This window comes from Peromyscus eremicus, chromosome X (assembly GCF_949786415.1).
Source record: "Peromyscus eremicus chromosome X, PerEre_H2_v1, whole genome shotgun sequence".
Taxonomy (NCBI): domain Eukaryota; kingdom Metazoa; phylum Chordata; class Mammalia; order Rodentia; family Cricetidae; genus Peromyscus; species Peromyscus eremicus.
Window position 1 is genome coordinate 11,403,940 of NC_081439.1, and position 15,871 is coordinate 11,419,810.

The 15,871-nt window shown below is 45.3% G+C and overlaps 1 protein-coding gene across 4 annotated transcripts in view; it reads right to left on the reverse strand.

The window, feature by feature from the left end:
• The window catches only part of Gripap1 (GRIP1 associated protein 1), a 28,315-nt gene that overhangs the window by 9,919 nt on the left and 2,525 nt on the right, over window positions 1-15,871 (reverse strand). Inside the window, exons 4-14 of one of the 4 annotated variants that reach the window (XM_059250639.1) lie at window positions 13,907-13,933; window positions 13,059-13,166; window positions 9,295-9,445; window positions 8,203-8,387; window positions 7,961-8,008; window positions 7,315-7,346; window positions 7,175-7,222; window positions 6,942-7,041; window positions 4,895-4,972; window positions 4,593-4,685; window positions 3,769-3,903 (exon numbers count right to left, since the gene is read on the reverse strand). In XM_059250639.1, the coding sequence (XP_059106622.1) occupies window positions 3,769-3,903; window positions 4,593-4,685; window positions 4,895-4,972; window positions 6,942-7,041; window positions 7,175-7,222; window positions 7,315-7,346; window positions 7,961-8,008; window positions 8,203-8,387; window positions 9,295-9,445; window positions 13,059-13,166; window positions 13,907-13,933 (1,005 nt within the window). The remainder of the gene's footprint in view (window positions 1-3,768; window positions 3,904-4,592; window positions 4,686-4,894; window positions 4,973-6,941; window positions 7,042-7,174; window positions 7,223-7,314; window positions 7,347-7,960; window positions 8,009-8,202; window positions 8,388-9,294; window positions 9,446-13,058; window positions 13,167-13,906; window positions 13,934-15,871) is intronic. The other 3 variants (XM_059250640.1, XM_059250642.1, XM_059250641.1) reach the window with 3 other exon arrangements.

Genomic DNA, 15,871 nt, shown 5'->3' on the forward strand with positions numbered 1-15,871 from the left:
TTCGAGACCTTTCCCTAATAAAGTGGGCGTTATAATCGCAATCATAAAGGGAAAAGGACAGGCCCTAGAGCTTGCTCCCCAGTACTATTGGATCGCACTCCCTCAGCAACAGAATTCACGTTGGGAACATGACAGTCTAAAGTATTTCTCTCTCCTCCTTCACAGCCAGGTAGGGCCACATGATTTGTTTCTTGTTTCTTTGTGTTCTTTTCTCTTTTTTTGAGACAGGGTCTCACTGTGTATTCCTGGCCTGCCTGGAACTCTCTATGTAGATGAGGCTGGCCTGGAATCATCTGCTTCTGCCTCTGCCTCTCGAGTGCTGGGATTAAAGGTGCAATCAGTCATGCCAGGCTACACTCCTTTTTTTCTTTTTCAGACAAGGGCTTATGTCAAAAGTCTTTTCTTGAGATAGGACCTCGTCTCAAACTTGCTATGTAGCCAATGACCCTAAACTCCTAATCCTGCCTCTACCTACCAAATGCTAAAGTTACAGGCATTGGACACCATGCCTGGGTTTATTTATTTATTTTTTTTATGAACAAGCTCTGGTAAGTTGTTTTTTTTTTTTTTTTTTTTTTTTTTTTGGTTTTTTGAGACAGGGTTTCTCTGTGTAGCTTTGTGCCTTTTCCTGGAACTCACTTGGTAGCCCAGGCTGGCCTCGAACTCACAGAGATCCGCCTGGCTCTGCCTCCCGAGTGCTGAGATTAAAGGCGTGCGCCACCACCGCCCGGCTCTGGTAAGTTTTTTTAAAGAAAAAACTTTCCTGCTTTACTTTTCACCAGTCTGTTCTGGCATGCCTCTAATACCAGAATCACCTGGGTCGATGAAGCCAGTGCACATACTCCGTAATATTTTCCATATGCTGCGCCCAGCTCAATATTATTGCCACAGTAGTGATGGACAACAGTTTTAGCCCACGTGGAATAATGGTATCCTATCTCCGAGTGCCTCCAAGCTGGGCAGTTGATGCTAAGGCTGACCAATTTCATCTTTCCCTGTTTGATCATCTTCAGAGGCTGCTGGTGTTGCAGCATGCACCTTCCACTTTTCATGACAGAGTGGAACCTGGAGCTGATGGACTCCAGAGACTGCCATCTTCTTTGCAGCTACCATCATCTGCCTTAGGTGCAGGAGAGGCCCTGCCCAAGAGCAGCCTCCAAGCTGGCCAAGAACGAGAACGCTTATCTTCCTTCCTTTCTTCCTCTCTCTCAATTTATTATTATGATTTTTTTGTTTGTTTGTTTTTGAGACAGGATCCCACTATGTATCCCTGGCTGGCCTCAAGCTCATAGAGATCCATCTGCTGCTGCCTCCCAAGAGCTTGGAATAAAGGTGCGTGTCACTTGTTATGATTTTTTTTTCAGACACTGTCTTGCTGTGTTGCCCAGGCTGGCCTCAAATTCACAATCCTCCTGTCTTAGCTTTCTTTTTATTTTTTAATTTTTTATTTATTTTAGATTTATTCTGTTTTATGTGTATTGACGTTTTCCCTGCATGTGTGTCTGTGCACCACATGTGTGCCTGGTGCCCAGGGAGGCCAGAAGGAGGCATCAGTTCCCCTGGAACTTGAGTTATGACAGTTGTGAGCTGTCATGTGGGCACTGAGAATTGAACCCTGGAAGAGCAGCCAGTGTTCTTAACTGCTGAGCCATCTCTCCAGCCCTGTGTGAGCTTTCTGAGTGCTAGGATTATAGGCATGAACCACCGTACTCAGCAGAGTGTATTCTTAAAAGAAAGGAAGGTACTCTTTACTATTCACTGCTCCCTTTCCTCTTTCCTTCCATCTACACTGTAAACATGAAGGTGAACCAGTTCAACAGCTATCCTGGAAGCAAAGGCTAGAAGTCTGTGTCAAAGGCTGTAAAATAAAAGGAGAAAGAACCTAGGTCACTGGTGATTGACTACTCATAAATCAAGACAGGTGTGGTGGCTCATGACTGAAATAGTAGTTCTTAGGAGGCTGAGACAGGATGACTGCCATGAGTTTGAGGCTAGCCTTGGCTACACAATGAGTACCAGGCCAGCCAGGAATACATAACAAATAACTGTCTCAAACAAATTAACAAAAAAGAAAAAAACCATCATTACCATCACTCATCCCTGAACAACCTACTTAGTATTTTGTTGTTTTTCTTTTTGAGACAAGGTCTCACTCTGTAGCCTAGGCGGCCTTAAAGTCATAGCAATCCTCCTGCCTCAGACTACTGAGTGCCACCATGCCACGCTCCCTACTTAAGCATTTTACGTAAGAGAAAACTAAACTTGTATGCGGGCATGTGTGTGTATGAATCCTTTGTGTGCCTAACATACATATATGCAGAGACCAGAGGAGGAAACTGAGTATCTTCCTCTCACTTTTGACCTCATTTCTTTGAGCCAAGGTCTCTCACTGAATCTGTTGCTCACAGTTTTTGGCCAGGCTGTGAGCCGCCAAGCCCTAGCAAGTCTCCTGTCATCACCTCCCCACCCTCCCAGCATGGGATCTGAACTCACATCCTCATGCTTGGAAAGCAAGCACTCTGACCCACTCAACCATCTCCCCAGCACCCCGCTTTGATACAAGGTCTGCTCATGAAGCCCAGGCTGGCCTTGATCTTGCTATGTAGTTAGGATGACCTTAAACTTCTGATCCTTCTATCTCTACCTCCTAAGTGCTGAGATCATAGGTGTACATCACAGAGCCTGGTTTATGCGGTGCTGTGGATTGAACCCAGGGCTTTGTGCATGCACGTGTTAACTAAGCTCTATCACCAGCCCTACACTTTTTTTTCTTGAGACAGGGTTTCACTATATATCCCTGCCTAGCCTGGAGCTCACTATGTAGACCAGGCTGGTTTCAAATTCAAACAGATCTGCCTGCTTCTGCCTCTTAAGTGCTGGAATTAAAGGCATGTGCCACCACCACCCAGCCCCCAAATTTCTTTCTTATTTACTCCAGTATTAGTCTAGTTTCTCCAGGCTAAGCATCCTTCATCCTAAAACCCCAAATCTGAAACTTTTTATGTTTCTTTCAGACAAAGCCTTACTATATAGCCTTGGATGGCCTAGTATTCACTCTGTAACCAAGACTGGCCTAAAGCTTATGGCAATCCTCCTGCCTCAGCTACCTGAGTGCTAGGATTATAAGCACACACCAGTATACCTGGCTTAAAATCTGAAAATTTTCAAGTATGCACATAATGCCACATATGGGAATTCCACACCTGGTCACCAACGATAGGTCACTCTCAAAATGTGTAAGTGCTAAGTGAGGTGGCACATAGCTTTAATCTCAGCAGTTGTGTGGCAGAGACAGGTGGAATTCTGTGAGTTCAAGGCCAGCCTGGTCTAAATAGCAAGTACTAGGACAGCCAGGGTTACATAGGGAGCTCTACCTTGTCTCAAAACAAAAATCAGGAGCACTAAAAATATTTTATAAAATTACCTTTAGGATGTATGTATAAGGTATGTTTAGATTTAGGTTTCATCCCCCAAATATCTCAGTAATTAGATGCAAATATTCCCAAATGGGACAAAATCTGAAGCAAACACAAACATCACATATGAGAACATTCAATGTGTACATTATGATACCAGAACAGAAACTTTAACTGAGGAAGCTCAGTTTTGCAGAAGTAAAATTCCCCGTATCAGAACATATAGACACCAGGATGTTAAGGAGCCAGCCAGGAATCCAGGTCTCCCTGGCTCCAAAGTCTTCTCACCATGCCTCAAGGACAATTCACTGCACCAGGACTAAGAAACTACAAGTCAGGTCAGAAGCATCACCTGGAGCTGGGAGTTGAGGTCATCTTTCTGTCCCATAAGGTCTTCATATTCAGCCTGCCGATGCTGTAACTCAGCTGCCAATTCAGTGGTCTGTTCCCGAAGCGTATTCAGTTCTTGTGTCTTTGATGTCTGGATCTGGAGAAAGTAGTAATAGTGGGAAATGGGATGCAGGGAACCCTAACGCCCAGGAACCCCTGGGCATCCCAGTTCCAGGGAGATAGGGAGAGGAGTATGATGAGAGGTAGAAAGACAGAAAATTTAAAATAGAAAAGCAGGGAGGTTAGTGGAATATTCATGCAATAAAATACTAAGCAGTGATAAAAGAACCCATGTCACATACTGATAAAGCTCACAGACAGAGGTACCAGCAAGCAGGCAAGGACAGAATAGCATCAATTTCATGTATATGAAAAAAACAAGCAACATGAATCTATGTTACTAAAGGTCAGAATACTGGTTACTTCCAAGAATATGCTGACTAGAAGGGTAAAAGGATCTTCTAGCATACTGAAAAATGGTCTGTATCTTGTTCTAGAAGGTGGCTACATAGAGTTATAAAGGAACATGAATAGACAGAGATATTGGATTCACTGAGTGCACACTTAAGATTATTACGTTTCATGCACTTTATCACAGAGAAACGAGAATGTCAGAAAAGCAGGAAGAGATGGAGAAGAAGGCTGGAAGCCAACAGAAAGGAAGAACAGAAACAGAAACCACAGAAGAGTAAAGGGTCCAGACCACCCTGGCCAGATGTGGACCAAAAGCAGAGAGAGATCAAGGAAACAGGGAGAGATCAGCAAGGGCTCCCCGGTGTCCTGTACCTGCTCCAGAGCAGCCAAGCTAGTCCTCAAGGCATTGTTCTCAGCCAAAAGCCCTTCCACTTGTTCCTGCGCATCTGCACTCTGGATGGACACCTGGCCCCACCCCCACGACAGGTGAGAGCAGGTCCAGAACACAGGGACAGGACCTACCCGCAGCCAAGAAAGAAAGGAGACAGACACAGAGACACACAGACCAGGACTAGGAAAAGCAAGACCCCTTGGGCCATGCTTGCCTGTAAAATACCAACTCAGCCTGCTGCCACCCTCAAGCCCAGCTCCCAAGCCCACCAAGTACAACACACCTGATCTTGTAGGGCCCGCAATGCTGCCGCATGCTCCAGGCGCTCCCCCTGCCGCTGATCTCTTAGCTCTGCCAAGCTCTGTGGGAAGTCAGGTAACCCCATTCCAGACCTCATCCTTCCCTGGGTGCACACAGATATACAGACTCCCTCTGTGACCACCTAACAGCATGTTCTCAGCACCTGTGAGGTTTGAACTAGCTATCAGAGATCTCAGGTTCGTCCAGATTCCAAGCTAGTATGCACAGGGCTCTCAAACACTCCCTCTCCTCTCTCCCAGCCTCTGAGCATTTCTGACGCACCTAAGTTCCTGAAGCTAGCTTCTGAGGGGCTCATAGTCACCCAAATTCGAGCTTGGGAGCCCCAGGATTTTCAGCCCCCAGGGACTGTACCTCTTACCCATCTCCAGACCCTAACCACCAGGAGTTGTTGACATACTTAACCCCCATGTCCCAAGCTTAGGAGCCGGCTCCTAGTTCACACAAACTCCTAGTCCCAGACCATAAAGATCACAAACTCACAATCTCCTAGTTTCCAGCTCTTGAAGAAGCCTCAGACTGACCCATCTCCATTGCCACTCTGGCTTCCTGTCTCTGGGAATCTTTAGACCTAGATCACCAACAGCTCCTGAGGATTTTATCCAGAATCTATCCCAGCCTTCATACTGCAATCTTTTAGGGGCCCTGCTCCCACAAGATACCATATCCTCCATTCCAAGAAACTTCAGACTTGCTTCCTCTCAGGGGAAACTTAGAGGCCTTAAAGTCAGACAGCCCTGATCCCCAGGAACTTCATACCCATGCAAACTTTTGTTCTAGCCTTTGGAGGTCTTAGCTTTTCACTGCCACCAAGGACCTCAGAACCTCAAGACCACCCACCCCACATGAACACACTTCTTTCTTTCTTTCTTTATTTGAGACAAGGTTTCTCTGTGTAGTTTTGGTACCTGTCCTGGATCTCGCTGTGTAGATCAAGCTGGCCTCGAACTCATAGAGATCCACCTGGCTCTGCCTCCCAAGTGCCGGGATTAAAGGCATGCGCCACTGCCGCCCGGCCCTTTTTTAAAATTTTTCCAAGACAGAGTTTCTCTGTTGCTTTGGAGCCAGTTCTGGAACTTACTCTGTAGACCAGGCTGGCCTCGAACTCATAGAGATCCACCTGTCTTTGCCTCCAGAGTGCTGGGATTAAAGGCGTGCGCCACCACCGCCCAGCATGAACCCACTTTTTTTTTTTTTTTTTGGTTTTTCGAGACAGACTTTCTCTGTGTAGCTTTGGTGCCTGTCCTGGATCTCACTCTGTAGACCAGGCTGGCCTTGAACTCACAGAGATCTGCCTGGCTCTGCCTCCCGAGTGCTGGGATTAAAGGCGTGCGCCATCACTGCCCAGTTGAACCCACTTCTTAACATCACAGAACCAAAACAGCTTTCCAGACCCTAAAGATCTCAACTATACTCTGCCTCCAGCTCCAACCCCATATTTGAAAGTCCAGTATCTACTCAACCCCCCTGTCTTTGAGTTCTAGGAGTCTTCAATGTATTGATACCACAGCTTTTAAATTCTTATTCTTATACTTATTTTGAAACAGGGACTCATTATGTATCTCTGGCTGGCCTTGAACTCACAGAGATTCACCTGGCTCTGCCTACCAAGTGCTGGGACTAAAGGAGTGTGCCCCTACACCTAGCTGATATCATGGCTTTTAAAAGTCTCAGCATCACCCGGTTTGGTTTCTACTGGGAGAGTTCCACAGCTCACATTCACCCTAATTCCTGGTCCCAGACTCCAGTGAAAGTTCTGACTCATACAAAATTGTGGTACACAATCAGAGTCCTTAGACTCCCACCTCAGGATCTCTGATTCATGTAAACTCCTAACCCAACTTCTAGGGCTCTTGGGTTTCTGAGTTCCCATTTTTCTAGCTCTTGGAGGGCTTATACATATCTATCAGGTTGCTATATTTCCAAATCTCAGACATCCTAATCAGTCTCTAAAGACCTCATATCTCCCCAGACTGTCCACTCCAAGAATCTTGAGACCCAGCCCCCATTACCTGATTGGCAGCCTCAAGTTCCTGCTGCAGCTTTTGGGTGCGAGCCAACTGGGCTTTGAGATCGGCTTCCTTCCGCTGTTGTAATTCTTCAATTTTGTTTCTAGGGGTGACAAGGGTAGAGTACATTAGGCCTGGCCAGAGGCCCAGTCTCCCATCACTGCACCCGCGGGCTTTGGTTAATTTGACTGGGCGTGGTCTCTGTTTTTCCACCTACTGACAACCCCAATCGTTACCTGGTATCATTAAATAACGTCTCCTTCTCTGTCTGCAGACGGCAAAAACTGGGCAGAGAAAGACGGGCAGAGATACGTTACTTCCACAAGTCCATCCCTCTCTCTCTAGGCCCCAAAACCCCCGGCAAAGAAAAGTATACCTTTCCTGTTTCTTTTTCAGTTTCTCAGAGAGCTGAGGGAGAAAGAGGAAGCAGTATAGACAAATAATAATGAGAATATTGACAAAATAAAATAAACGATAACAACATTTACAGATACTTCATAGTGAGTCCTTCCTACAAGTTGAGTTTTACCTAGGATATTCTTGCGGAACTCTCAGGACATCCTTGAGAACTGAGAGCTACTCATTCTATAAGTCTGATTTACTGAGTCTCAGAAGGGCTAAGCAATTTGATGGCCCAGCTGTCAGCAGCGGCAACACCATCTCCAGCTAGCCCCCTTGGACTCCCAAGGCCATTATTTACGCTCCCAAAGCAGTGGCCAATGGCCATGTCACAGAATAGCTAGGCGGGGAGGCCTGGAAAGGAGGATCCTGATTGGTTGTCTCACCACTGGGCCTCCAGGTTCTAAGGGCATTCTTATATGGATGAATTGGCAAAGCTGTGAGGAAACAGAAGGGATGGGACCTGCCATGCACAAGGTAGAATGAGAGCACATTAGCTTATTCCACAATAAAAGCAACTCTGAGATTTGTGAGCTCTATTTCACACGTGATCAAACTGAAGCTCGGAGGATGCACAATGCTCCTCTGCTGTCAGGAGAAAGCCAGGCAGCGGCAAACCCCACCTTAGCAAGTTCCTCCTGTAGTCTGGAGGTTTCAGCTTGCTTTGAGCTCTGCGGGTGGTAGGGGGGGAAGATAAGGGATGGAGTTGTTATCAGCAGGGATGGAGGAAGGCCTCTCCTTCTGCCTGTCCCGCCTCCCTTTAGCCCATGAGATGGTGACGTCACAGACATCTCCATGGGCCCACGGGCAGGAGTAGGGCATCTGCTGTCTCCCAGCATCCCAGTCCCAAGAGACCCAAATTCACCTCTAATCCTTGCAGCTGCTCCCAGAGCAATTTCTTTTCTTCTTTCTCCATTTCCCATTTCAGCTCCACTTCTGCTAGTGGCATGGGGGCCAGGGTAGGGGGCAGTGCATCTCCTGGGGGATCCCCTTGGCCCTCACTTGCAACTGAAGATCTCACAGTCTCTTTCCCATAGCGCTCCTGCAGTGCTGTTGAATAGAACAAGAATGTATGATTGGAGGGGGGGGGGCTGGAGAGATGGCTCAGTGGTTAAGAGCACTGGCTGCTCTTCCAGAGGTCCTGAGTTCAATTCCCAGCAACCACAGAGTGGCTCACAACCATCTATAATAGGATCTGACGCCCTCTTCTGGCCTGCAGGTATACATGCAGAGCACTCATACATAAAAAAATATAAGTAAGAAAAACAGAATGTATAGTGAATGAAATTGTCTCTAAATCCCCTTGTTATGTCTCAAACACAGGGAGAACTATCTATCCTCCAGCCTCTCAGGCTGCACATAACCCTGCCACAGATGAAGCCTCCTTCAGGCCTGTCATAAACAATTTTTAAGCCTCACCAACCTCTAAAATCCTATCTACCATGTTCCATACCATATTTACATATATGGCCTAATTCCTACCCATATTGTACCTGGTCTCATTCCTGACCGTGGAAGCAGTACCCACCACCATATAAGCCCCAGCTACTCACCAAAGGTCCTGTGTCAGAGCCTTCTCACACTCTATCAAGCTGTTTTTCTGCCTTCGTCTCAGACCCTATTTACAATCTGGGCTCAGAATCTTTCCAATATTCTATTTCTGCTTAGTCATTTATCTCCTTTTCAACATTCATTCTGCTGTTCTCTAACATTTGCTAAGAACCAGACACTGAACTAATGCAGAGTGAAACCTCTTAAATTGCTCCACCTTTCTGGTACAAATATTCTCATGTACTGTGTAGATGAGCAAGTTTAGACCAAAATGCAAACTCTCACACTAGTTCAGGCAAGATCGAGTCTCACTCTGAAATGTCTTCTCTTTCCCATAAGAGGACTATATCCATGCTGGCTCTGCTCAAGACGTGAGGTCCTATATCCCAGGAAGGCCTCCATGCACCTGCCATGTTCTTCTGCAAGGCTGTGTTCTCTGCCTGCAGCCGCAGCAGCTCCCCATCCACATGTGCCCCAGCTTGAAGAGCTCCTGCTCCAGCAGCCCCTTCCTTCAGTTGTTGGTTCTCCAGCTCCAGCTGCTCCAGCTGACTGCAGAGCTGAGCAGGGGGAGAAAGATGACAGGGAAACAGCAAATCAGAACAGTACCCACCAAAACACAAATAGCACTCGGCCACTCAGTGTAGAATTCATCAAAGTCCCACAAGAACCCTATAATGCAGTTCCTCTTATACTTTGCGGATACAGACACTGAGACACAGAGATATTAAACAATTTCCAATTTACACATCTGTTAAGTAGCAAAGTCAAAAAGGGTGAGAATACTGAGAACAACCTTCCCTTTGCCAACTCCCAACCTCTCAGATGCAAAGACCTCAGGCTGCCATGGAAGCTGCTAAGCACCATGGACAGCCCCACTGACACTCGTCCCTTACCCCCACCACATGTGGAAAAATGTCCTAGATTCCTGGGTCCAAGGACAGCTCCCTCTCAACCCAGGCATCACAGACAGCTTGCAAGACATTTCCAGAGTAAACACAGCTTACAGTTTTTATAATTCCAGTCTTTAGCTTTGGAGAGGTACGCCATGAAAATAAAATTCAGCACGCCCCACTGTTCTTTCACATCCTGGTTAAAACAATAGTTTCACAAGACAATAATACCCTGTCTTCACTTTCAGATCAGACTACTGAGGCCCCCAAAAAATTTTCTTATTTTATTGCCTAGGATATAACACCATTTCTTTTAACCATTTCTTCACCTGACTGACTGGCTTCTATGTATCTTACTGCTCTACTCAGATATCATCTCTAAAGTAAGATTAGCCAACACAAAAACTTCTAGTATTTTACCACAGCATTCTCTGTTCACTTATTTCTGACCTAGTATCAATCACAATTAAATTTATTTGTTGGTGGTGTTTTTTAAATTTTATTTTGTGGGTTGTTTTTGTTTTTGTTTTGTTTGTTTGGGTTTTTTGGTTGTTGTTCTTTAAGATATAATCTCACCATGTAGCCCAGGCTGGTCTTGAACTCAAAATCTTACCTCAGTCTTCTAAATGCTGGGATTACAGGCATGTACCACCATCATGCCTGGCTAAATTTGATTTTGTTACATGGAATCACAAAACAGAGTCTGAAACTAGACTGCTTGGACATGAATTCTTACTCTACCATTTCCCAGCTAGGTGATCTTGGGACAAATTACTTCACTTCCCTGGGGCTCGGTTTTCCTCGTCCATTAAAAAGGGATACTAAAACTATCTCACAATTGTATTGTAAGAATTGAATGAATAATGTAGAGCAATTCAAATGGGAATGGGTATAGAAGAAACAGCATTAGTAATCGATCACTATTATTATTTCCCCCACCTCATCCCACCTACAAAATATCAGTGTTCTGGACAGGTTTTTGTCAACTTCACACAATCTAGGGTCATCTGGGAAGAGAGCACCTCAACTGAGAAAATGCCTCCATCATCTTGGTATGTAGGTGAGTCTGTTGGACACTTTTTTGATTAGTGATTGATATGGGAGGATCCAGCCCACTGTGAGTGGTGCCACCCTGAGATGGGGGACAAGCAGGCTGAGTGATCCATGGAGAGCCAGCTAATCAGAGGTGTCCCCTCCATGGCCTCTGCTTCAGTTCTTGCCTCCAGGTCCTGACTTGGTTTCCTTCAATGATGGATTGTGAACTGTAAGCCAAATAAACTCTTTCCTCTCCAGATTGGTTTTGGTCAGTGTTTTATCCCAGCCATTGAAAGCAAACTATAGCAGCAAGTTCCCCAAGAGTTAGGACCATTCTGTGCAGCTCACGACTTGATTTCCAGAACACAGAATCCACAGCAGTCCCTCTAACTACTTATCAAAGGAACAACTGAACTGATGAAATCTCTTGGCAGGCTCTAGCATCAGGTCTTTCTGTAAGTACCATAAGGGCCCGAGAGGAGGAGGAAGGGGATTATGAAGGAGCCCAGGGTGGTGCAGAAAAACACTACCAATAGTTATGAGAGCACCAGAAAGCTCCAGGGGCTGGGGAGAGGGGCTCATACCAGAAGGTATTAATTAAAGTGTGATAAGATCTAGAGGTCGGAATAACTTCTGTGGAATAGTGGAGTGGACCAATAGAGAAAATTCGAAGTAAGATCCGAAGGCTGTGGAAGCAGAGGATGAAACACAAAATGAATGCAAATACGTTTCATACTAAGCAAGCACTCTTCCACTGAGCCATATTCCAAGATCCTGCTTATAAAATACTTTCTTCTCATTTACCTTCATTTGTTCTCCGCCATCTGCTGGTTAATAATTTTCTTAAGTATGAAAAGGAATGGGAATGTGGCACAGTGGTAGAACACATGCTTAGCATGCAGGATCCCTGGGTTGGATCTTCGTCACCACAAACAAGTCAAGACATAGTTTAGAGGGAAAATGAACTAATGAGATAATGTCACTAGTGAACACTTCCATAGCTCAGACTATCTATGTAGGAGGCTTTAAGAGACTTACATAGATTCGCCCACTGAATCCTTCTCATAAAAGCCCTATGAGGCAGGTACCTCTATCATCACCATTTCCATTTTAAACATTTGAGAATCAAGAAACAGGAGGCCAAGGGACTTGCTTAATATCATAGTTAGTAAAAGGTACAGCCAAGATCTTAATCTAGACCTTCTGGTTCCAGAGTCTTTACTCAGAATTACTGACTGACTGCTAAACTGTCTGTCCTGGCACCATAACTGCTTAAAGACTGACTTCTGTTGGATTTTGTCTTGAGTTATTGACTTTTTAAGTATTTTTCTTTATTCTTTGATTTGTAATGTAGCCCAGTCTGGCCAAGGATGATCTTAGGCTTCTGATTGTCCTGCCTCTACTGCCCAAGTGCTAAGATAACAGGCATGTGCCACCACACACAGTTTATACAGTGCCGGGGATCAAACCCAGGAAGAAGTTCATGGGAGTCAGGCACTCCACCGCTTAAGTCACATCCCAAGGCTTTGTGTGTTTTTTCTTGTCATTTCTGACAATTTCTTATTGTATACATGTATTGTGACTGCATTCCTCTTCTGCTTTTTAAAGCAGTAGAGTCCCATCAGATGGAGCCTTGGAAATAACATTATTTTTTCTACAGCATATTTTTCCTTAAAATACACTGAAACTCACAAAATGATCAACCATGGATACAGAAGACTAGTAGGAGAATAAATCATGGGCTCTCTAACTGCCCAGTAGGGTTAGAAACAGCCAGGAAATTAAAACCAGTAAGGAGATAGAATTAGTCAATCCAGGGTGAATTACGTGGAAGAAGTGGAACCCCAGACTCATGTCAGATGAAGGAAAGAGGAAGAAAAGGGAGCAGTTCAAACACTTTTCCATCCATATTAAGCAATAAGAATTTTAAAGCCCCAGAACGTACTGGGGCTCCATAGCACCAGCCCAAAATTATACAAATGGAGACTTGAATTAAATAAAAGGAGTGGCTTAGGAACCAAGTGACCTCAGGGCTCAAAGGATCTAATTCCATGAGTGTTTGGCCCCACCTGTCAAATTGCTGCCCCCAGCAACAGACGATGGCCTGTTTCAGCACCATGGACAGTGCTCAGCACCAGCCCCTGTCCACCCTCTACTGCTGAGCTTTCAGCCTAGGTGGTCTTGCCCATGCACACACAGGTGCACCATTCCCATTTCCCCCCTCAGCTATCCCGGGCACCAGCACCTTGCTGAACTCGGCCATAAGTGTACTGTTCTGCAAACGGAAGTCCTCCTCCTGGCTGTGCAGCTTTGCCTGCAGCATCTCATTTTCACTCAGCAGTACCTCCACTTCCTGCAGTGGCAGACATGGGCCAGGACTCCAACAGGGGCAGAAAGGATGGGGAGGTAGGTAAAGAAGGAGAGAGAAGGGAAAAAATGGCATTGGGTAGGAAGCATATAGGGTAGAAAGAATGAGGCAATACATAGGAAGAGAGACATACAGGTAAGAAGACAGAGACAGAGGTAAAGAGAGACGTGGAAAAGTAGAGAGAAGAAATGGGAAGGGGGATATAGACGAGGGGTTGAGGAGAAAGAGAAATAATGATAGGGAGATGAGAAAAAGGGAGAAGACAGGGAATGAGAGGGGGATCAGGAAAAAGAAAAGGCAGGAAGACAGGAACAAAGCAGTATCAACAGGAAAAGAATACAGCAAAGAGAAAAGAGAGAAATCCAATGAGTAAGGAAGATAGAAGAATGCGAGAAAGAGAAACAAGAAGTCAGAAATAGAAAGGAAAAGCAGAAAAGAGAAATGAAAGAGACAGACCAGGTGGAAGGGAGACAAAGGGAAAGTTGAAGAGAAGAAACAGAGGGGGAGACAGGAAGGTAGAGACAGATTCATGAGGATAAAGAGAAAATATACAGAGGCCAAGAGTGCGAAACAAACACAGGAACACAAAGACAGAGATGAACAGCGGTGAGGAAGTTGCAGATACACGGGTGTACACAGATAAAGGCCAGTACAGTGCCACCAAACAGAAATATCCCCACTAAGACAGTCTTGCACACATATTCACCCACCAAAGGCCCCCTTACCTGAGCTTTCTTGCTCTTGCTTAGTGCCTAAAAGGAAGGGTGGAAGAGAGCGGAGGTAAACAGCAATGGACCCCTGTGGGCTATGGAGACTCATGTGGCAGCTGTTAAGCGAGGGCAGTGATGTGTTGGGGGATGGAAACATGTTTAAACACAGAACTTTCATAACAACTGGAAGCCCACAGGAACAGCAGAAGAAATGAAGAATGCCTGGGAATTCTGGTGCCTTGGTGCCACAGCACTCAAAAAAAACAAAAAACAAACAAACAAACAAAAAAAAACCCTTCCTTTCTTCTATGCTCTGGAGGACTTGAGGGAGAGGGGGAAACAGTGTCTTAGAATTGAACCCTTTATATACCGGATCTCCAAGCAAGTAAATTGTGGCTTCATCACTACATCTGCTCAAACACGTCAACGTGCTTCCCTGTCACTGGGAACGTCTGTCCCTCTGCTCGGCAGCCAAGGAGATTGTCAGGCTTTGGAAATCAACAGCCTACTGAGAACGCCAGTTTCCTGACTGCTGGATTATCTGAATTCTGTATCATTCACCCAACGAGAATTTTTAAATTTATTAAAATTTATTTATTTATTTATTATTACTGTGGGTGTGGGTGTGTATACACACCCACACACACACACACACACACGAGTGGCACAGCTTAAACATGGAGGTCAGAGCATAACTTCATGGAATCAGTTCCCCTTCCACATTTTTAAAAAATTGTTAATTTGTGTGTATGGATGCATGCAGTGCTCATAAAAACCAGAAGGGGGCATCACATCTCCTGGAACTGGAGTTAGAGCCTGTTTGTTTGGGAGATGCCATCTGAGTGCTGAGGATGGAACTCAGGTTCTCTGCAACAGCAGCCAGTGCTCTTAACCTGCTAAGCTCCAGCCCCTCATCCAACAAGTATTTATTCAGCATGTACTATGTGCAACGTTGTATTATACATGAGGACAGAGCAATGGAGAAGAATAAAAATAAGGACCTAGAATATCTTACGGGGCCATGATAGGCTCTATTCTACCTTACCTTTAAAGGATCTGAAAGGTGGGTTTGGTCTCATGTCACCAAAAGGACCAGGACAGGTAGGAGCATAAGGAAGCAGTATGAGTAGAAGACAGGAGGCAGGCTCAAGGCAGATTTACTAACAGACTAATTAAAGGTTAATGAATGAAGCCACATGTGGTGTACATGCCTACTTAAGAGGTTGAGGAAGGAGGCCAATGTGAGGCCAAGAATTTGGGACCAGCCTGGGAAACAGCTAGATTCCCCTTTCAAGCCAAAGTTAGTGAGTGACGGCTGGCGATGTAGCACAGGAGTAGAGACAGCTTAGAGCCAGGTGTGGTGGCCTAGCCCTGGGATCCCAGTACTTGGGAGCTGGAGACAGGAGAATGAGGAATGGAGGATCAGGAACTCAAGGCCGTCTACGGCTACACGGCAAACACAAGGGCAGTCTAGGCTTCAAGAGACCCTATCTCATAAACAACAAAAGCTAAGATCAAACATGGAGAGCTTGCCTAGCATGCATGAGATCCCAGGTTTGATCTGTAGCACCACCCAAAAAAATTTAGTGAATGAAAATGAATAAGCAATTGATCTCAGAATGAATTAAGAATAAATTAAAACCAATCAATAGATTAAGCAAAGCCAGGCATGTCAGCACACACCTATAATCCCAGCACTCGGGAGGCTGAGGCAGGATGACCAAGAGTTCAAGGCCAGTCTGGGCTACACAGCAAGATCCTGTCTCAAAAGAAACACACACACACACACACACACACACACACACACACACACACACACATTAAAGAAGCAAGATTAGGTTAAAATTAGCAAACTGAAGAGACTTCTGTGAAAAAAATTTCAAATGACTGTAAGAAAGCAGCATGTAACATTAGGTCTGGTTCAGTGTAGGTGTTCACTGGGAGAGAAATGAGTCAGATGAATAGAGGGAAGCAAGAAGT